Below are 23,982 nucleotides of genomic sequence, written 5' to 3'. Positions count from 1 at the left end.
AAAACAAATCACCTATATTTTCCTGCTACAGAGTCATTAAAAGGCTCAGACACTAACTATTGTAAAGGAGAATAGTTTTCGAACACAGATTATTATATACATAATAATTTGATGATATTAACAAATACTGTAACGTTCCTATATGTTTTTTCGTATCACGTATAAGCATCATGGCAACACTATACATGTTTCTAGATTTGAAACTCTAAATACAATTTTTCCCCATATGATTGTGAAATCAAGTAAGTACCTGTACACTTGGTTTTTGTTTACCTACCCTAACAGCCTCTAAAACCCTTACATTTACAGACATAGCCACATACCGCTGCCATTAACAAAGAAAAGGAAGGGACACAAAGCAGATTAAACCCTATTCAGCCTGTAGGTTCAAACTACGTTATACTAACCGTGGCTCTTTCAACTCCTGAGGAGGAAGCTTTTATCTCCATTTTCCACTTTTCCCCCTCTAATGAGCCATAAACCCCTCGCAGATGTGCAAGTTGGTCATAAATCTGATATTAAACACGAAATCTGCCTTTTTCATGTCGCTAAAGCACTTTTGTTGTTGGCACTCCCTTCAAGCTCCCCACTGAAGAGGGTGTTACAGAGTTAGATGTGAAAAGGAAGCAAATCCATAAATTATTTAAACCTAGCTGGTCCCTTACGTTTAGTAATGAAGAGACATTTGTATATGAAATGGAAATTAACAAGACACATGTTTTAATAATCTACAGACACACATTACAAGCTAAACTCTGGGTCTTTATACACGTATTTCATGGGCCACCGTATATGATACAAGGTTTGGGCGTCATTTTCAAAACTTAAATGCTGGAGTGATTGATATTTATTTATCGCAAAATTTTAAATGTATTCGCTAGCTCATGGCCCGGCATGGCCAAGCGCGTAAGGCGCGCGACTCGTAATCCGAGGGTCGCGGGTTCGCGCCCGCGTCGCGCTAAACATGCTCGCCCTCCCAGCCGTGGGGGCGTTATAATGTGACGGTCAATCCCACTTTTCGTTGGTAAAAGAGTAGCCCAAGAGTTGGCGGTGGGTGGTGATGACTAGCTGCCTTCCCTCTAGTCTTACACTGCTAAATTAGGGACGGCTAGCACAGATAGCCCTCGAGTAGCTTTGTGCGAAATTCCAAAACAAACAATTCGCTAGCTCTTTCATAGAATTTCCAAAAATATCCTTCTGTAGCTAAAAGGTTAAAGCTCATATATAAATAATGTGGAATTGAATGTAGTAAGCCTGGAAGTGTAATTTTATTACGTAGTATATAGGGTGTTCCAGAAGTCTGGATCAATAAGAAATGTATACATGATATTCTTAAACAAACACATTTCTTCTGTCAATTGTTCAGGAACGAAAATACTCTGATGACACTGTATACCAAGAACTCATATGCGTATTATTGTTGATGGCATGCAGTTTGAATAATAAATAAAGAATACGTTGTGTATTTATCCTTATGGATCCAGACTTCTGGAACAATCTGTACAACACTTGAAATTTTGAAATAAAACCTCTGTAGATACAAGTTTCATTGTATGTTTAAATTATAGATAAAACAGTGCACAGTTAAATACAGTTTCTTTAGAATCTTATCTAGTAGAATGTGATGTTAAAACATATATACAGCACAACTCATCTGTCTGTAACAAGGAAGCGTTTTCCCATGCACAAACAAATTAAGAAATGAAAGTATATAATTTTCACAATATTTAGCTTTTATAGTACACATATATCTAACGCAAAAAAACAACAACAACAGGCATAGGGCTAAAGCCAAACAAACATACATGACTTACAAGCGGCTTCCATAAAAGTAAATGCTATCACATATAAACACGAGTATATATTAACTACCATTTCTGGTATTATGAAAGTGCTTACAATTCAATACTGTAGATATCAGAAAATGAAATATAGTAAGTAAATTTAAATTCCACAGTCCATTGATTAGGTCGTACTAAATTATTGTTTTGAGTTGGTCGACAACTTCGTATCACTTCTTGGCTTCGAAATGAAACAATTTAACAAAAAACTCGATTTCCAAACAAAATTCTAAACGTTCTATTAATGTTATTGCTTAAACTGAGAAATCTGATTGTCGATACGTTTTGCATCGATTTCCAGTGTTAGCACTTTTGTTATTGTTACTCTTTTCATATTGACAATAACGACATTAAGTTAAAAACACGAAAACCTGTTGAAATGTTGAATATATATAAGAAATTCTAAGCGTATATTAAAAATCACTTCAGATGGAATCCTACACTGACCATAGTTTATACCCAATACTTGACCAAACTGCTTTGTCACGCCTCAAGATGTTGGAAATGTCTTCCATCACAAGCAGTTATAATTACCACCACAAAATTACAGCAATGCCAAAAAATATTTGTATGTGTTATTGTAACTATCGCCAACCTGAACAACTAAACAATAAATTTATTAACTATGCTGGCATGTGATATGACTTTTAGCATATACTGTAGGAATAAAGTCATGTAATGATAATACGATAATAGTCTTACATAATAGCACAGGCAAACAGTGCAGTAGAACGTAATAACCGAAAATAGGGTAAAGCCAATTGTGATTGAATAGTTATACATATTTTTATATGTTAATTCTTGTCTGTGCTATTACAGGGAAATGGTGCAAATGCTATCTTTATATTTATATTTACTTCCTATTTTTGAAAAGTTTTAATGAGGTTGATTAGGTCAGTGAAATATGTAGTCAGCCAATTCCAGTACGACCGAGGCAGTCTAAAAATTGCAGTGTTCCTGCCTTCAGATTAAAAAAAAAAAAGAGAGAAAAGAAACCCAAAACATGATCCGGATTTTAGATTCAAAGAGATCCAGCTGAATTTAAGTAACAAATATATCCAAGTTTTCGTTCTCTCAAATGTAGCGATACTCTAACACGCATACATCTAAAACTTTTCATGTCATTTTGTTTGAAATTAAGCACAAAGCTACACACTGGGCTGTTTGTGGTCTGTCCACTACGGGTATAGAAACTCGCATTCTAGCGGTGTGAATCCGCAGACATACCGCTATGCCATTTGGGAGCATATAATTTTGAAACAGGGTAACGTAGAGGTACTACAAGACTACTGGGTGCTTATAAAGAAACCTAATATTTAAGACGATCATATTTTAAAAACTACTAGCCCGAGCGAAAGAAAAACGTTTCAGCTGATAGAGAACCATAAGTTTCTTTCACGGAAGTACGGATATAGTAAAGTGTTTGAAAGTAATAATATACCGTTAGCCTTAATATCTTTTCTCTTTAACTTTGTATCGAGATTGGTGAGTTTGAATGATCTGTATATCACTGTGCAAGGTACTGTGATGGTCAGTGAATATTGTACAAAAGAGACGATGTCTTTATAATCTCTCTGTATATATCCGTAAGATACATTTATTACCCGCATTTGAGTCTTTTCAACAGTTTGAAAATTATGATGAAAACATTAATTCTTGCGTGAGTTAGGTCACATGCGTCGCGTTCATCTCGGCACTCCAAATATTCCTGATGAGTGATACTAAAGACAACATTTTTATCTGACATATCTATGCGTATTTCCTGCTATTTTCATTGCTTTATTTTTTACGTGGAAGCCAATTCGACATTTCGTTTCTTTAGAAGGCCTCGAACCCTGCCGTGAACTTTCGCGAGTTGTTGCTTTTAGGGGAGAAACGAGACGGGACTGAAGATAGCACTAGTATCGCTAACGGCTATTCACACACACATCTGCATGAGCAGAGGCCAAGGGTGTCTTTCTCTCACGTGATCATGATAAATCACGTATTAAACTGGAGCTAAGTGCTCAAATCTCGGCAGCTGTGGAAAGGATTAAGGCTCCAGGAAAAGAACTCTCATAATTCAAAAGATAAGAATGAATGGGTACATGAGAATTAATAGAACACAATTACTAATATCTAAGAGTTTTAAGTATTATGCGGTCAGTCAACTGATTTACTTAAAAACAATTAATCTTCTTAAAGATCGTATCCAGAATTATTTAAAAATCGTACATATAATATTAGTGGGTATTTTAATTCGGCATATTGAATTCATTCTGTATCGTTTATTTCTTAACAATCCAATACTTACTGATGTGCTATTCCACGACAAGTTTTACCGACCTACTTAATTGTCGAAAAAATATGTGTAGTTATTCTTATTTTTCACAATCTTTACTCCAGAATTAACAATATTCTGGACTGAAGGTTGAGGGTTTAAGGTTTGTGTCCGTTTTTCCGTAAAGTCGTGTTTCCCACTATGAGACTGTAGGTGTATTATAAAATTGTTGATCAAATCCCCTATTTAATACTATGAGCTTGTTTGTTTGTTTTTGAATTTCGCGCAAAGATGCACGAGGGTCATCTACACTAGCTGTCCCTAATTTAGCAGTGTAAGACCAGAGGGAAGACAGCTAGTTATCATCATTTATCCCCAACTCTTAGGGTATTCTTTTATCAATGAATAGTGGGATTAACAGTTATATTATAACACCTCCACAGCTAAAAGGACGAGCATGTTTGGTATAACAGGGATTCAAACCCGCGACCCTCAGGTTGCGAATCAAGCGTTCTAACCACCTGGCTAACTCCACGAGCTAGCGGTGAGTGCCGTTAACTAGTTGCCTTCCTTTAAATTTATCAATTCAAAATTAGAAATGCAAACATCCAAAACAAATTACAGATTATGTCCATTGAATGATGACTTACTGTACCATACTGTTGGCGTTTGATGATCTGTGTCATGGGTGTACAAAATACGTCCCGCGGGGGCAGATACGGTCCGCCAACTCATTTTGTACGGACTGTGACACGAAACCATAAAGCTCAAAGTTAAAAGATTTTTTAACAGTTCGATGGAAATATTTTTGTTTGTTTTTAAAGTTAAGGGTTTCTGCCTCAAAATTTAATATAAGTTTTTTTATAGCATTTAGAGTTAGTAGAAAACGCAAATTTATGAAGGACGAAATATTATAGACCGATAAGTCTCAATCAAATTCCAAATCAGCCCAGAAGAAAAACTTAGTAGTACAACTTTGGGTCACTCCTATACGGTAAAGGAATATGCCATAATGATAGTATTTTGTTGGGAGTGATTGGGCAAAAGCGAATTGAAGAACCGATAACTCAATTATATATATATATATAAAGACAGTAAGCAAATTAAAATAATAATATTAAGGCTTAAAAAAAGATAGTTTCATATTTCTATATACTATTTTTTAGAAATGTTATTTTCCACAATTGTAATAGTATTGTTCTAAAACGTTTTCCATGACAATATAGCCACTATTCACAATATTTTAGCTTGTTTTATTTCCGTATGAATAAAACAATATAACACGTTAAGCAACAAATTATGATTTAAAATTTAAGTACAAACGAATTAAATTATCAGACTGCATATCGTTAACAGTAGAGTTGGAGTTAATCCTGCGTGCTATTCCTTAACTGCAACTGAAGGATTGTAGGTTTCTCTTAGTTTGTCATACTGGACGTGATAAGCTTTATTAACGTATATGTCACTTTAAATCAGTCTGTATGCATGTCTGTCTTATAACAAAGCCACATTGGGTTATCTACACTTTCTACTGCGAGGACCCGAATTCCGGATTTTTGCATTCCAACTTCGTAAAACTTACCACTGTCCCACCGGGGGACCTTTAAATCACACAAGTTATGAACTATACAGCTAACACACTTTTAATCAAAAGTTCTTATTACACAAATTATACAAGAACATATTGTAAACATCGTATCTACCTGTAAAATGTTGCAGTAAACACCAGAAAGTACACCAATGAACGATAGAGAACCTCCTTAGCAAAGAGTCTCGCCTTCCAAACCAAACCGGTCTAACGTTCATGATGAGATTTCTTCAGCTATTCACCATAAATATCTAAGAATAAGAAAAACAACCGACTTTAATAAAAGTTTAATATTTACCCTATAACAGCGCATGCTAATCTTCAAGTTAAAAACAGATGAAATGGTTGAGACAACTATACTGCTATTTGTGTAATAGATGCTTATCAAAACAAACAATATATTTAAATGTCTACTTCAAATTAACAGTTTGTTTAAAAATACAATAAAGAAACAATTTTATGATTCGTTTATTTTTGTTAAAAGCTTAGAAATCAGATGATACTATGTAAACTTCTTTCTTATGATTCTACTGGAATTCACGTGCCGTATTTCTTTCATATAGTACTCTTTGCACAGAAAACAAAAATCAGTAATTTGATACCAGAATGCTTAGAGGTTTAATGCTGCAGTCAACGAAAACTTAATAATATTGTGTGATGTTTTACACACATACACACATATTTATATGTATACAAAAAAGTCACTGATGAGGAAATAATTACTGTATAAATGTCCACTTTAGGCTTATAATGGTATTATTCACAGAAACACGTGCTTTATTACAATATGAAAGGCATGTTTGAGACAGAACAAAAACTGTGATATAATGGATTAAAGCTTCGTTGTGTGCTGCCTGTATAACATTTATATAGATTAAGGTATTGACATTCTAAACTGGGATACCAACATAATTTTGCAAAACGGTTTTGTAAAGTTTGTTTTTCTCTACGCTGATAAACCTTGAATATCCGCTCTTACAAAATATTTTGCAATTTTAGTACAACTTAACAGTACAGGTAGAAACTTGACATTTCATTTCATATAAAAGGATCCCCAGAAAACTTAGTAAACTATTAATAACAAAGGAGAAAATAATAATGCAGACATATCTTTCCATTAGCTAGGTAATTATCGCTAACGTTAATGTACAAAATAAAACAAATTATCAACACCTCTTTACTCTCGAACATGCCTGAATCAGAACCAAAATAGAACTTTTATCCTGTATGACAGCTCTGTGTAAGAAGCGTTGAGTGTAATAAATCATTCCTAACACTTAGGGCTTAATACTGTCAAGAATTCCTCTACCTTACTGTCCTCCTTTCCTTCAGAAAGAACGCCAGTTAAGCGCAAAAACTAAAGTGCATGTTTTCCACTGGTAACATGCCACGTTGACACTTCTTTCTTTCTACTAGAATAGTCATATTTGTATAATTTAAATACGTACAGTATAATTTTTAGATACTGCTAAATCGACAAATGACATACTGTAAATCAAAGATCGTTTTTTCCTGCAATTTCAACTTACCAGTTTTCTGGTATATAAGTATGCTTCTGCACATGGATATACGTGTATGTATATATACAGCAAGTACCACAAACAAGTAAAAACCGTACACTAATAAAAGTACTCAAGAAAAATTGCAGTATTAAATTGTTGTTTTTTTTAGAATAATTAATATGAGAATAAAAAACCTTAAGTGACTTTCACATGTTAATTTTTCCGTAATATTTTAACATCTGACTTTTCTTCACAAGCCAGCCTGAATGAAAGTACAATATAAATAAAACAAGTTACAATAAATGTTATTCCAAGAATTATATATACATATATTTGTGTATAACAAGCACAAACGAGAATACATATAAAGTCGGTGTTCTGTCGCCATGCTATGCCTCTGCAGAAATTTGGATTACAATGGAAAATGTTGAATGTAAAACGAGTTCACTAAAGATACAAAAGTGGTCAGTTATATTAAATTCGTATTGTGAAATCGTATTTGAAAATAGTTAAATAATCAGTGTATAGTTAAGCTGTTCGTTAATTACATTGAAGATGGAAGTAAAAGCTATCCCTTTAAGTTTGGGGAAAAATGGATCATTATATTCATTTTTGCATACATTATACAAAGTTTACAGAAATTACTTTTATTTACATTATGTATTACAGATAAACATTGATTGAGATTTGTACAAGCGTAAGTTGAATAAATATAAATAATTATGACCTACAGATTTTCCAAAAGTCCATTGATAGGCAAATAATAAAGAGTTATAAGTAACAGTTAGTAATAAGGAACAACGGATTTGGGCCCAAATCTCTGTTTACATCATTGAGGTCATGAGGTTTGGAGCATTTATTAACGTACAGCAAACATCTGCAATGTCTATGGCAAAGATGTAAACAGTAAGAAAGGACACATTTTAAACCAGAAATTAAGATCAACTGTTATAGACACAAATGCAGCCTTTCCACGAACACGTTTCCATGATCCAGTGCTCTTTTACCATTATTTTTCTTAATAAGCAATTACGTAAAGAAATTTGTTTGTGCAGCGAATCCTATAATGTTTGTAACTTGCAACAACGTCCTGAGATTGCAAGTTTTATAGTTGACAGTGAGCTAGTGAAACGCGCAAACATTACACACGTCAGTTGCTTCCAGGATTGCACTGTTGGCAGTGGGCAGCATTTTGAACATCTCTATGTGAGTTTACCATTTTTTCTTGATGGTGTTAGGATGTTTACCTCAATTGCATTTACTTTTGTAACTGTTGTTTTAGTGAGGTAAACTTATCATTTTTTGGGTTAAAATATTTGTTTTTGTCTGCACGTTTACAATTGACAGTTTTTGTGTATACTGCATATTATTAAGTGTCGAAAGACATGATCTTAACTTACCTCAATTACACTTTTACAGTGAAGGCCCATAACATCTTACTTTTTATCAGAACAATTTGTTTCGTACAACACTCCACTTCAGAATTATTTACCTGTCAAAGTATTTCTGAATTACTCAGTATAATGCATCTCTTGGTGGCAATACACATTAATATTACTTTCCACTTGTTATTATACAGACATTTATTAAGCCCCACGTTTAATAAGCACACAGTTTCATCATATCCATAAAAGTATTGGTTAACTTTGAATCGAATAACAGGATTGACTGTCTTTTATATAACCTTTGTCTTCAAAAGACCTCATAATAGGAAAATAATTATACGTTACAAATTTAGTACGAGAACACTCAAGTTTGGCTAATGATAGGTTATTTAAAAAGTTTCAGTTATAGCACCCCTTGCTGGTCAAAACCAACATTCATATAAGTTTTATATAACTATTTATGTAAACAGTTATACAAATATATATAGATAATAACTGAGGGTTCAAAAACAAAAACATATTCAAGTTCCCTAGAATCGTTTTAAAACAAAATTCAAGTGATTTCATTGAAAATAACAGGTATTAGCTAGCCTAACAAACGAAAGACAGTTTTAAAGCGTGTGGAATTTGTATTTAAACATTTCTTTTATTAGGGAAGCTGAGCATGGACACTGAATAACACTTTTGTGGCAGTTACTTACAATGGGACAGGTGCCTTCACCATGGTTGTCATCCCATGCCTCGAAATTATGGGCCCGTAAAAAATCGAACCAAGAGCCTCGCCCCTGAGTAAATCTCTTTCTCCCAGTTCCTCAATCCCCTCCTCTACCATATTTCTTGTTTCCACCCAATTAAGAGACGTGGGGTGACGCCTGCTCCAAAACAGGTATGCACATGTGCAAGATTCTGACAACATGAAGGAGTAGAGACATAAAGGTCAAAAACAAAGAAGCTAATTGACGTAAAGGGAAAAAAGCGATAGTATACACAATAAAAAAGAATAAAAAATGTCAGAGGAACGGAAATCAATCTGGGAATGACTAATAAAAATTCAGAAAATATGGTAAATGATGATGTCTGTGAGGATAAAAAATATGAACAAAATGAAAATACAGAAAGGATAATTCGAATATCATTAAAACCAAAGGAAAAGGAGTACAGAAGAGATAAAACAAAAATATCAGCCGATCTTTGTTTTTATCGAACTTGGTTGTTATCTCGTGACGAAGAAGACAACAAGTATTCAGGTACTTCTGAGGGGATAACAGTATTGTAACAAAACTAGATCAGGTGCTCAAAGCAAAAAAGGGGAGGTAAGTCCATTCCACTCTACGAACCATTTACTTAGTTATTAGCAGTTATACTTAGAAGTTATATTACCGTTTGAAATACTTATTACTGACAGGGCTTCTTCCTGAGTATTTCTCCAGGCTAAAAAGCTAAGTTGAGGTACAATCGCTTTAGGTTGATCTTAACGACAAGGCTATTATCACAGAAACGTAATAGTTCCAAATGATGGTAATTATATGATAGTCTTAGAATTACGTGAGATTAGTAGTTACAAATCTCTAACAGTTTATACATTTCCTGACTGTCGCCATATAAGTTTGTTTTGACTTTATTGGCTATTGTATTCGATCTGACTGACACATTTCTCTTGGCAATCAAATGACTGAAGTAAAGTCATTTGGTAAAAGTATCATCAATTCGGATTGAACAGAAGTGCTATCAAGTTAGTTTAGCTGGCATATAATTTTCAACAGATACGGTTATGTAGTAAACACTTTTTTAAATGTATTTACTGGGAAGGTGTTGAAATGAGTTGAAATACATTTAGAGTTTGTTTTTTTTGCAATATCTCATAAAATGTTCGCACTTATTGTTTTCATTGCAATTGTAATCGTATTAACAAATACGATTTTATTTCGTTATCAAATATTTGTTTGTTTAGGAATTAAGCACTAAGCTACATAATGTGCTTGTTATCTGTTCTCTACCCACCACGAGTATCGAAACTCGCTTTCTAGAGGTGCGAGTCCGCAGATATACTGGTGTGCCATTTGGGATAGGGGTTCTGTCAACTAACTATACATATTCATGTATAGAGTCACATTTTTCTAAACTAACCTTTACTTTTTGATTTAAATTATATCACCAGTTTAAAAAAACCGATGAGGTTACGAAATTACTCTGCAAATAAATGTTTACAAATAGCTCTTCAAATAATTAATTTTTGCAGATACGTATCAGTTATAAAATAAAATTAATATTTCCGGCAGTGTATTGTTTGATGTGAGTGTAAAGGTTACACATACCCTTTAAATGTTAACAAAATATATGTCACAATCACTTGTTTGTATGTTTGAAATATTAAATTCTTTTACTTTCAAGGTTTTCATTTGTTCACCAATTCTTTACATCTTAGACCTATTTTCAGGAACGTTCAGTCACCTTTGTAGAAGTTATCACGAATGTAAGACATTTCTTTTTGTATTTTCTTACTTTTACAATATACAAATTAGTCACAGTGGTAATGTTACACAATATGTGCCAGAATATGTCTTTGTACCTATTTCAATATACTTTCAAAAACAAGCAACATAGTATCAGGATTTTTTTCCTAACAAAAATGCTAAAATATAGATAACATTATGTTAAGGGTATATGCTATCTTAAGACCATAGCAATAGTTTGTGGAAGGACACCGTGGCAGACAAATGAGAGCTTACTGAGTTTAATCTGGAATCTGTGATTTAATCTGGAATCACAATTAGCGTCTTCAGTAATGCCTCCAACTTTCTCCGTAAGGGGGCCATTGCTCTGCACAATTGTCAATAAATTGTTGATTTTTGTTTCTGGAAATTCTCGCAAAATGATACCTTTACCAGTTTGCACAAAATTTTTGGATTAAAAAAAATGCGGCTATTTCTTTAATGATCTTTTCTCGTTTTATGCGAAGGCGTTCAGATAAATAGATTTTTGAAGATTCAAAACTTTCAGTTCGAATAGTTCAGCGCCGCTAACTACGTTGTTATTTGGCATGTCGCTCTTTGATCTGTCATCAGACGTGCGCTCCGTAAGTTCAAGTTTCCCTTCCTATATACCAGAGTAGGTCTTGTTTCCCATCAATTAATGTTTTCGTAATGCAAACTTGGACAAGTGAAAACACCACCACTTATTTGCAGTTACCTTTGTGGATCTTTCATAATGCAGGTCAGCTAATGCTGAAGATCTCAATAATGCCATATTTTTAAAAATCTTACTGTAGTAGTTCTCATGTTCTTTCCTTTTTCTTGGGCACGTGACCACACTGTCCTGTACACATAAAGGTTGAACAATACCACAGATAAAAGGTTCAAGAGATATTCAACAATGTGTATTCCAAAATGAGCGGGAACTACTTACCATTTTGGGAAAAAAAGAAGTGCATAAGAGTTCGATCCGCATTGAAGATTTTCCAAAGAACAACGCGACTGGTTTTAAATATGTAAGCGGCCAATCTGTTCATCGAATTCAAACATGGACAACTTGGCAGTATACATTTGTAATTCGTCTTGACACATTTTAAGTTAATTAGTTTTTGTTGGTGTGACGGGGATTCGAACTTGCAACCCTAGGATTACGAGTCGAGTGCCTTAACCACCTGGCCATGCTATGCCTCATATTTTAAATTCATCCATTTTATGTTAGTGTTCTGAAACATATAGGTAAGAATGTTATTTAATTTTAAAAAATGCCATTATTATCGGCTAAACACAATTGTGCAGTAAGTTTCAGTTACACAACTATGTTTGTAAATTTTGTAGTTTTATCTTAAAATATTTTTGTATTTCCTTTTTGTTTGAATTAAGGGTATCTGTAAAGTTTAAACTAAGTTGTGTAAACAGAGTGATAAAGTTGAAATGACAGATTTAGCGCCACGTCTGTAGTAGATTCTTTCTTGTTAGTGATTTAGAAATATGTTTATTATTGTGTAACAACTACACATCTAAGGAGTTATATCATGAGAACATAACCATTCTTCGGTATATAACTATATACATTTCATGGAGAAGTTATGGACAAATCTAGGAAAAGCTTTTAAAATTTAATAGTATTTTCAGTTAAAAATGGAATAGTTTAAACTTTAAATAACAATTGAACACGTTTGCCTCTCTGTAAATTTATCATCAAAGGTCTCCTTAACTTGGGAATTAGCAATAATATTATTCACCGCATGGACTTCTTTGTTTACTGAAGGGGTAAATGTCTCCCCTCCAATTTCAATGTTAAAAAAATTGCATATCAAGCCCACTCCTGTTCATTTTGATAACTGACATTTCAGGGCTGATAATAAAACCACGGGTACGCAAAGAAACAAGTACCAGTACTCGATGTATTTTCTTTTATAAACTGTTTGTTTGTTTGTAATTAAGCACAAAGCTACACCACAGGTATCGAAACACGGTTTCTAGCTTTGAAAGTCCGAACACATACCACTGTGCTACTGGAAAGTTTTTGTACACTGATACACAGAACAAATGTTGTGTTTTATGAATTACTATAAAACTTTTGCATGGAGCCTAATGTAACGTATCTGATTTGAATTTACGTAATAAAAGCCAACTGGCATTGATATATACTTTTTTTATTTTATTTTAAGAACATTAGATAAAAATCCTCCCCCGTCCTATTTTCAGAGAACAAAAATGATAAATCTATATTTTATATCAGCCTATGATCGTGGAGATTGGATATCAATAAGTTTCATGGTAACTAATCTATGTGATCACTTATTTATTACTGTAATTTGTGATTACAGATAGGTAATCGTATAACAAGTGCTAATTTGTAATTACTTATTAACTAAACCTAGATGATCATATAGGTTACTAGGCATGGATGGCAAAAAAAAAAAGAAAAAAAAGTGAAAGTTATTGCTTTTAATGTTCGTCTTTTATAACAAAACCACTAGCACTTCTCATCCACTGCATTATCTCATGTTGTGCAACTGTCAATCTCATTATTTCTTCGAAGTGTTCTGATAATATAACAGAAAAGTAGGAAAATGATTATATCTAAATGCTTATTGAAAATTTATATATGATGCATGTGCCAAAGTACAGAGATAACACAGGATTGAAGGAATACAGTAGAAAATAATAAACTATTAGAAAGTTACACTCCTACTTTACGAGTGATGCCAAATTCAGTAGAACATTTAGTTATATTTGAACAAAAATGTTTACACGTCGTCTCTTTGGATAGAATGATAACTGAAAATAAATTAAACAGGTTTCATGTAAAAGGATCAATTCATTGACGTACACATGTAAACTGCCTTTAAAAACGTATACCAAACTCTTAATTTGACTGATTTGGCATCACTTACTCGTCGTTAAGATTTATCTGGCCTAATATATAATTAAAAAAATCAACTGAATTACAAGTACAGACGGGTACGTCAGAAGTAGACTTCGGATCACTTTTGCTAAAGATAAAAACAAAAAAAGCCATCTTATTTTCAAGCGGTGTTTTTCATTGAATAAACCATACAGCTCTCCCTCTATATAAATATTAACACAATTTTCAACATGCAAATGAGCATGTCACGCAACAAAGACAGCCAATAAACAGGTGTGGTGGAATGGCAAGTATCAAAAGTGCTTGACGTTTTGCAGGCGGTGTGATGCCAATGAAAATGTATTATGTAACAGCTCTTACACAGACACACATACATACACAACAATTATTCATTCAGGTCTTAAATATAAGTTTAGATTGGGCAATTAGAATTTTCACATATAAGGATATTCTTTGTATAACGCATTGGAAAGCAATACAATATGGATCATCTTGGGATAACAGCATCATTCAGAAAGAGACCTGCAAGAAGTTGTATCCCAGTAGGGATGCCGCGAGCCATCACATTCTCTATTATCATCACCACTACCAATAATTTTTGGAATGAATGCAGCTATATGTAAGCTTAAACGATTGTAGGCACTGTTAATGTTTGCTTAAAGGTTTGTAGTGATTTCATACGTTCCGTACGTATTTTGCTGCTCTCGGTTATTCTGTAAGTCTGTACCATAGCCACGGTGAGCAAAATGCTGCGTCTTGTAACACGTAACAATGAATTATTAAAATGAGCGCTGGAAATTTATCGCACTCGTACAATCGATGGTTCATGGAAAAGCTTCATGGATTAGTTGCGTACTTTTGACGTGACAGCCTTATGATGTAGCTTTGTGAACTGCATTGAAACCTACGCCGCAAAACTATTTTTAAGATGCACAGCCGTTGAACAATGCATGACCGGACGTGGCAATATGGACTGAAACGACCTGGTGAGACTCCACACTCATATTAATATAACATACTCAATTTCTGAACAAACAAACTGTTCATTTTGTTTAATAAGAGCTACATATGAAAATAATCAATCAGAATATTATTTAGTGTTGTACCCAGTGATGTCGGAAATATTTTGTTTCTAGTCAACTTTTAGTGTCCATTAAAACAAAGTTGTACAACTTCAAACGAAAGAGAATTCTATGTTGCAGTCCGCCCTATCCCAAGGGGGTCCATAGCTGAAAAAACCCCAAAAAAAAAAACTTTAGGACATGCCTTCGTGGTATTTGAGCACGTGTGCCGGATTTGGTTCTCTAGATTGAGTAAGGGTAGGGACACAGTTTTAAAAATGGCGCCCCGGGAATTTCTGAGGCCAGGTGCATAAAATCCTAAATCAGATTTATGTTCAGCGACCCTGAAAACCTAATCCCATCATGCCTAGGTGTTTCTCGGAGAGCGTTTATCTCCGTTGTTAGGGGGAGGAACGCCATATATATAACGACAATCTTAGGACCATCCCGAGTCCACATGTCATTTTGGATACCGTTTGCTCCAAAAGCGTGACAGGAGTTCGCAGAAAACACACAAATTCACACACAAAAGATGAATTAACAGAGGGTAACGAACATATATGTCCGCTGCCGTTCAAAGGATTGCACGTTGTGACAGAATACTGGCTATGAGAGTAACATATAAATAATATTTATTTTTTTTTAGAAAATCTAATTTTAACTCAGGGAACCTTGTAATGCTCGAGAGTCGTATTAAACCTGTCCGTGACCCAACCAACGTACAACAACGCCAATAACAAAAAAAACAATAAAGAACAGAAAGAGAAAAAACACACGTAGAATAACAAAGAATCACATAAATAAAAACGATAAACACTAAACCAAACTCTTTCAGGAGCTCCTATTCAAAATACAAGATTCAAGATCTTCTATTTTCGTAATAAAGATTTACAGGCTCTCAAATGGCCCCAAAAACAGAGGGGCTTTAAAAATTCGATCGCTTATTGTTTGGTTCGGTTTGTTTTGAATTTCGCGCAAAGCTACACGAGGGCTATCTAGGCTAGCCGTCTCTAATTTAGCAGCGTAAAGCCAGAGGGAGGGCAGCTAGTCATCACCATCCACCGCCAACTGTTGGGCTACTTTACCAACGAATAGTATGATTGACTGTAGAATTATAAGGCCTCCACGGCTGAAAGGGCGAGGATGTTTGGTGTGACGGGGATTCGAACCCGCGACCCTCAGATTACGAGTCGAGTCTACTTATTGTAGAGCTTCATTAGTTTCATTATTTCAAAGTTGAGGTTAACTACCTTCTATATGTGGAAGGTAAAGAGATGTCTAGCTATAATACATTTCAAACTCAAAGGAAATAACACAGAGAAGTGTTGAGTCATTTAAGTTTTATTATTATTATTTATCAATATATCATGATTTTAAAATGTTAACATTCCATTCAGTCATTTGGATAATGCTTGTAATAATTAAATAAGACTTCATTAGCTTGCTATTATAAATTAGCAGATACAATAACTTTGAAGTACTTTTATTGTTAAACGAACTTAAGACATAGTCCCCTACAAATGGCATATGCCCCTGTAATTGCGGCGAAGACGAGCCAAAAGGGGGGCAAAAAGAGTTTGACAATTTTAAGAAATGTCGACAAGAGAAGAAATTTATAATTATAGGGAGATAAATGTGGGAGACCTAAGTGTTTCTTCTGCAGGAGGCACCTTTGAAATTACATCAGTTTCCTTAACCAACAGTTTCATACTCACTTTTTAAAACTATTAAACGTTTTCAATAACTCGCCCTCTAGCTGTACTTTATGCATCAAATTATAAATGAGAGGATTAACTTTATTTTAATATGATAAAATGTAGCTGAATAAATGAAATATATAAAAGGAACTACAGTCGAAAAAAGCAAGTAACTTATTTGTTTAAATATTCAATCAGCCTTTTGCTTCAATACCTCGTTAAATTAAGACTGTATTAAGCTCATTATATTTACTGATTGTAACAGACTTACTATTATATATTTATTTTAATGCTGATGTTTGTTTTGGTTAAACATGTATTTAGAAAGTTTATGTATATCAACAAATGTGTATTGGGAAAATCCCGCCTGTTCTCTAAATTTATAGAAGATTCTCAAGCGTAAGAATCAACAATGTACGATGCGCGTGTATGTAAAATACTAAAGTTGTTGCCTTAGCTGAAATTTCTAGAAAATCTCCTCTCAAGCGTATAAAAGGTAACCAACACAACAGGCGGGGAAGACAGTTTTAATAATATCGTTGGTTCACTGCAGTCAGTATACTATAAACCTCCGAAGCTGTAATTATGATAAACACTTACTAATCAGAAAACTACAGATATTTGACCAGTAACTTTTATAGATGTTGATCACTACAAACCCTTTAACTTCAGTGAAGCTAAAATCAGGGGTTCGATTCCCCTCGGTGGAATCAGCAGATAGCCCGATGTGGCTTTGCTATAAAAACACACACACACATTTCAGTGAATTAACTTGGGATGTTAGTCTTTCTGCGAGGACATTAGATATCTTCGTCGGAGAAAACTCAGCTTGTAAACAGCGTGAGGCTAGCCATGAGGCAAAGTCTAACAATATCAACCTAGTCGAAAAATATTCAGTTCAAGAGCAGACAGAAGACTGAGTATTGCTTGTAAGTTTGTAAAACTCTTGTATATAAGCCATTATTTGTAATAACTATTCGCAGTAACCATTTTTATAAATTGTAATGCTGTTTGAATGTCAAAATATATTTGTGTTAAGAAAGGAAATTGTGTTATCAATTTGTTCGCAAATATTAAAATTTAAAATTTCCAGCTATCTGAAACCGTAAAATGTTAACATTGACAGAAGAAGTCGGAGATTCGTCCGAGATAAATTGTAATACCTAACATTATAAAAATAGTAAAGTTATAACAAAGTTAGTTAAGAAAGTAATTGTGTTAAAAAGACAAAAAAAAACGATGAGTGTTTTACCTTTGTATTTATAGCATAACGGGTGCATGGTTAATTTCAATACGTGCCAACCCTAGCGAAAGCGGTAGCTTACAGATTTTAAGACTCTTCTACAGTCTCCAAGTTTTAATCACTGAAATTGCTGCTCCCCACCCCATCCCAGTGGCAAAGCGGTATGTACGCTGACTCATATTGCTAAAAACTGAGTTTCAGATGTCTGTGGTAGGCAAAGTACAGACAGCCTTTCTGTAGAGTTGTGCTTTATAAAAAGTAACAATTGAAATGACCGATTCCAAAATAATAATCTAAGCCTTTTTTATCAAACAATTTTGAAAACGTTCTGGATGTTCCATATATCGCTAATCATATTTGTGATTGTTACCATGTTTGTATGTTTACCCCATATCGTACAAACAATGTATACTTAGAGGTTAATTTATTTTTCAAAACATTCCTGAGAATGCTTTGTTTTGAATTTCGCGCAAAGCTACACAACAGCTATCTGCACTAGCCATCCCTAGTTTAGCGGTGTAAGACTAGAGGGAAGGCAGCTAGTCATCACCACCCACCGCCAACTCTTGGGCTACTCTTTTACCAACGAATAGTTGGATTGACCATAACATTATAACGCCTCCACCGTTGAAAGGACGAGAATGTTTGGTGAAACGGGGATTCCAAACAGTTTTTTTTTCGATTTGAAATGTTGGCACGTGTGTTTGGATCTGTTTTAGTTTCAAGTAGAATCACAGAACCTTATTATTACACATCATCAAAAGACAAGAATAGTATAACAAACTTGTAAAGATATAAAATAATCGATAATAAATAAAAAAACGTCGCCACAACGAGTGTGGCGTATGTGAATTCAGGCTATTTAAGCGTTTGAAATAATTAACAACGCATCAAATTAGCGTCTAAAAGTCGTTAATGATTTGTCATACCATAGCACAACAATGCCTAATGCATATTTGGTATTCGTGAAAAAGCAGCATGTTAATTTACATGTGTTGTTTGTTTTAATTGTCTTTTACTCTGCACAATAAACCAAGATTACACACGAGTTGAAGAGTACGTAGCAGTGATGCTAATAAATTATTCCTAGAAGGGTGAGTAAAAGACAACTAAATACATCCTACATATATAATATATAGTCCATCAGCATAAGAAACCTAGTCTCGTTTTTCGACTTGTACCTGCCCAGGGTTACTGGTGAGGATGGAACTCCTCAAAACCGGTATAACTCAACGACAGATGAATGATAAATTAGGCTTCATATATATTTACAATATCATATTAATTTATTATGATAAGCAATAATAAGTAATTTATTGTGACTCTAATGAAGGTGTTTCTGGAGGATCCATGGGATAGCGTATCTGGACTTCAGGAAACGAAAAACAGCAAAATCGAGCAACAAACTGAAGTCACCTCACATATATGTTCTCACTTGACGTTTGAAGTCAGGACTTGTTAAATTATTAATAAATATGTGCATATTAAATAATATGACGCCACCTCCGTTAACTGTTTAAAAACTTGTATGTATATAAATCAGTTATTACTCGTGGACATGCACACGTCTCGTATACCCAGCAGAGTTCACTGACTGCAGAACATGAACTTATTACACAAAATGTGAAAATTACAGAAAAAAGAAATATAAGGAATCAACTTTCAAGTCATTAAGTATCATTTGAAGATACAGAGTTTTCTGTTGTTTTTTCATCTTATTTTGGTTACGTTTTGAAATGCCACGTGACAAAACTTTATGAAAAGCACGGCAAGTAACATCGTAGATTCAAAGAATGTGTCATTGTTTTTAAACCTTTTAGGTGTATTTACTAGCGCAACATATTTCAATAACGTCTTATCTAGTTGTGTTTATAATCTAATATATTAAAATATTTTTTTTTTTTTTGTGTCACTTTATGGATAAATATCTGATATCTTTGTATTCACATATCAATGTATTTCACTTCAATTTCAGGCTCAGCATGGACAAGTGGTTAAGGCACTCGACTCGTAATCTGAGGGTGGCGGGTTCGGATCCCCATCACACCAAACATGCTCGTCCTTTCAGCTGTGGGGGCGTTATAATGTTACGGTCAATTCGACTATTCATTGGTAAAAGATTAGCTCAAGAGTTGGCGGTGGGTGGTGATGACCAGTTGTCTTCCCTCTAGTTTTACACTGCAAAATTAGGGACGGCTAGCATAGATAGCCCTCGTGTAGGTTTGCGCGAAATTCAAAACAAAACAAACCACTACGATTTCAAGAAAATAATAAAAATGATTTATCAAACGTTTCTGTAACAAGCTTAGTAATTTCTGTTTCACTTATTTCACAACCAAAATAAACTTATTTATATGTTAGAGCCAACTCGTTGGCCTTTGACCCACATAATGAAAATTTAATGATTGAAGTACTATTTTGAACTTTTTTAGCTTAATAATTATTGCAGCTTTCATGCAGATTTAATTTATTTAACTAAATTACAGAAAGTACTTAGTAGGCTTACTTGTTTACATGTTCTAAGGTAAATTAATGCAAAATTTGGGGTTCGCTTTCAGGGCATTCCCGTAAAAAGTTTTTCGCGAAAGACCCGGTTCTCTAAGTTATCTTTGAACATACCTCGTGGCCAAGATGGTTCTTTTGGCACTGTTTTGAAGTTGAGTTGGTATAATTCATAAGTCGGTTATAATCAGTGGTTTAGAAGATCTGACATGACACACAGATACTGAATCTTATTACATAACATTGCTACACAGATTAAAATGCCTACTTAAAAAAAAATCTTACTTATAACCTCAAGTGGTCAGTTTGTAGTACTTTATTTCAGTTATATTTTATTGTCTTTTCTCGCTTTTCTATTTTGCTAGTAGCCATTACACTCTTTGAAAATTGATTGCAAAAATGGTAACAGTTAACTGCAAAGGTGGGATACTATGTACCTATATCTGCTCTTTACCATTTTTTAAATAAAGTCTTTTCTTATTTCACTATGAGGTTTTCGAACAGAAGTTAAATCATATCGACTACGTTTTCCCACTATTAATGAACTCCCATAATTTGAACTACAGTGAGTTCAAACTGACCAATTTCACACTCCTTATATTATCATAGTCTCTTCTTTACTTTCACTACGAAGTTTATACACACACACATGAATAAATTATCAATTAATACTTAACTATCTACATTAGGGTCTTATCGTTATTGTTATCTTGTTATAACAGTCCATGGGTGGAGGTTGGTTGTTTTACAATTGCAGATCTCCCAGTGGCGTAACGGAATGTCTGCGGACTCATACGTACATATGTACGTTTTCTTATAGCAAAGCCACATCGGTCTATCTGCTGAGTCCATCGAGGGGAATCGAACTCCTGATTTTAACGTTATAAGTCCGTAGACTTACTGCTGTACTAGCGGGAAACGTCTGCGGACTCAGACCGCTAAAAAATGGGTTTCGATACCCGTGGTGGGTAGAGCACAGATAGCCCATTATGTAGCTTCGTGCTTAGCTTCAATTAAATCAAAATGAAATCAAATACAAAAGCAAAAGTTAAAGCAAGTTTTTAATAATACAAAAACTACTCTGACACCTTTTTTGTGTTTCTTTAAGGGGGTGGTCACCATACCTACAACCAACTGTGGACACTGAATGGTATTAGGTTTTGGGACGTTGTATGTTATATCATTCCATACCTAACTACTAGTTGATTCTTCGTGGCTAGCTCTTTTGTTGTTCCCCTGTTCTTGTTGTTCTTAATGTTTGATAGAAAGGATATTTCTGACACTTTTGGGAGCTATTTCTTCAAATGTTTTATTTAAAAAATTATATCTTTTACTAATATCTTTTAAAATTCTGAATTTTTGCTTTAAGCGACAATTAAAGTTTTTTTTTCACTTTGAATATTTTGGTTTTGATTTTTATATATTTTTTCATCATTGTTGTATAGTGAAGAATTTTCACGTACACACTATCGACGCAGTGTACATAGTGAAATGAAAACGTGATTTTCTACTTTACTATAGTCAAGCTTTACAATAGTAAAAGTTTCTAGCGTAATCTGTTTAAAAAATATATTTGCAATTTGTTTTTTTGCAAATTTTATTTTTAACCTTTAGTTTATCTCTGAAACTACCGTGACTTCAAACCGTGTTGACAAATGGTCTACTTATGTTCAGTGCACACAGACTTCGCACTTCTTATCATCACCGATCACTGGATTACTTGGGTCAAGGACAAATTACGTCTGAATGTCAAATACTGGAAATAAGCATCTGAACAAATGAAATCCAAACATATTAATAAAACTTCTGAAAAGTGTTTACAATTTTACTTGTTACCCCAATATACTAATATTAACGTTTTACTGAGTTTTAATATTGCACGTATATGATATGTTACTAAAACCTGTATTTTTATATGCATTCTAACTACAACTTCATGCTGGCATAATAAAATCAGTCTTTATTCTTTGCATATAAATCACTTTTTTTTTATAATTACAAAAAGATAACTGACTCATAATTCAAAACAAACAAAAAACATTAATTTCAATTTAGAAAACTTAAAAGATCACTAATTCGGGAATCTCTTCCTTTTATCCTTTTACAACTTTGGGTAATAGGTATTCGTGAGTTTATCATTAAGTCTACAAGGTCAAGGAATCCTGGGAAGGAAAAGAATAATGGAAGAATAAAAGCGAAGAATAAAGAAAGAAAGAGAGAAAGAAAAGTTGGTAACTGTAAAGAATTGTAGATGGGTTTAGTAATGGTGGTGCCCGTACCCAGGGGATACGAAAGACCTCCCCACTCTTTCCGGAGTTCCGCCATCCTATTAACGCTTCCTCTTCTTTTTCTTCCTTTTTTATGATAACCTCTCATCATATAATTGCTTTTGTAACACTGTGCATACACGTAGAAATTGTATTTTCATATGTATCAGAGGAAAATTGAAAATTACTAGATTTTTTTAATTTTCACTTATAATTTTCGTCCCTGGACCCTAAAGTTACACGTGAAACGAGGTTCATTTAGGACCCAAAAGAACCCCCACTTCCAGACCTGGCTACGGGCTTTGGTGGTGGTGACGATAATGGTAGGATATGGGTGAGGGTGAGGCAGGAAGGGGTGTAGGTAAAGATAGTGGGGTTAGCTTTGGAAAATAAAACTTTGAAAGAGAAAAAACTGTGACAGCACTTTGGCCGAAAGAAGGCATATGAGTGAGGGAGGCTTGGGTGGCACCAGGTCTCGGAATTTCTGTGACGATTCTGGTAAGGACTCAGCAAGGTATATTATCTACTTGTGTAACGTAGAACCAACAACTGCCATAAGACAGTATTTATGAATGTTGTCGATTTTTACACTTTGTAATAACGCAGTTAAAGAACATAAAACATGTTTATTACAAAATCTGTGAGGTAGTATTGTTTTTTATGATAGACGCGGTGTAATCGAAATAGTGGATGGTCAAGCAGTTAACCTACCGATCTGCGGATCTAATGACTCCAAGTTCGAGTTTGCAACATGCTACCGAACACACTCCACACTTTCATACGTGTGAGTGTGTTAAAACTAACCATCAACCTCGTTGTTTAGATAGGAGTAGCCGTGTAAAGCGGCCAGTGCTGCTAACTGCTTTCCTTCCATCTGCTCAGCAATTCTAAATTAGAAAATGTTACTCGTGGAAAGTGGGACTTGACTGTTTAGCAAAATATTTGGGCTCAAAATACCAAGTTATGAAACAGATATAATCTCATGCATTTTTGTAAACTACCTTTATTTTGTGAGATGAACTATAGTTTCTTCTAGAAGGGGCGGTTATAGAGGTGGAAGTTTAAACCGGCTGGTTCGGCCAACCCTGTTATTAGTGCGATTAAGACACCAACGTAAATCTGTCTACACTCTAACAGAGAGGTAGGTGCTTCGAGACCCAGACGCCCCTTATCACTCTGAGAGAAACATTTCGTCAAAAAAAATCACCCCGTACTAAAAGAGTCGCATGCATGAATTATTGTACAAAAAAAGAAAAAAAGAAAAACTTATTATCCCCTCCAAACAGTACGACT

The 23,982-nt window shown here is 34.2% G+C and overlaps 1 protein-coding gene and 1 long non-coding RNA gene across 11 annotated transcripts in view; one reads left to right on the top strand and one right to left on the bottom strand.

Moving 5' to 3' along the window:
- Window positions 1-23,982, bottom strand: part of LOC143238907 (interference hedgehog-like) — a 115,667-nt gene that overhangs the window by 28,042 nt on the left and 63,643 nt on the right. For 5 of the 7 annotated variants that reach the window (XM_076479553.1, XM_076479551.1, XM_076479555.1 and 2 more), the window contains one exon: window positions 5,805-5,940. In XM_076479553.1, the coding sequence (XP_076335668.1) occupies window positions 5,805-5,907 (103 nt within the window). In that variant the 5' untranslated portion in view covers window positions 5,908-5,940. Of the gene's footprint in view, window positions 1-5,804; window positions 5,941-8,591; window positions 8,684-23,982 lie in introns of all 7 variants that reach the window. The other 2 variants (XM_076479552.1, XM_076479556.1) reach the window with 1 other exon arrangement.
- LOC143238911 (uncharacterized) lies at window positions 8,169-22,400 on the top strand. 4 transcript variants are annotated; one of them, XR_013020832.1, is made up of 4 exons: window positions 8,169-8,397; window positions 9,230-9,889; window positions 10,968-11,049; window positions 22,037-22,400. It is a non-coding gene; the product is annotated as an uncharacterized LOC143238911 (long non-coding RNA). The 4 variants fall into 4 exon arrangements; XR_013020829.1 differs by lacking the exon at window positions 22,037-22,400 and adding an exon at window positions 21,531-22,018 and having other exon boundaries at window positions 8,170-8,397; XR_013020830.1 differs by lacking the exon at window positions 22,037-22,400 and adding an exon at window positions 21,531-22,017 and having other exon boundaries at window positions 8,179-8,397; window positions 11,014-11,049.

Source organism: Tachypleus tridentatus, chromosome 13, assembly GCF_004210375.1.
Source record: "Tachypleus tridentatus isolate NWPU-2018 chromosome 13, ASM421037v1, whole genome shotgun sequence".
In the NCBI taxonomy this organism is placed as follows: domain Eukaryota; kingdom Metazoa; phylum Arthropoda; class Merostomata; order Xiphosura; family Limulidae; genus Tachypleus; species Tachypleus tridentatus.
Note: the sequence above shows the minus strand (reverse complement) of the source record. Positions and strands in the feature narration are given on the sequence as shown.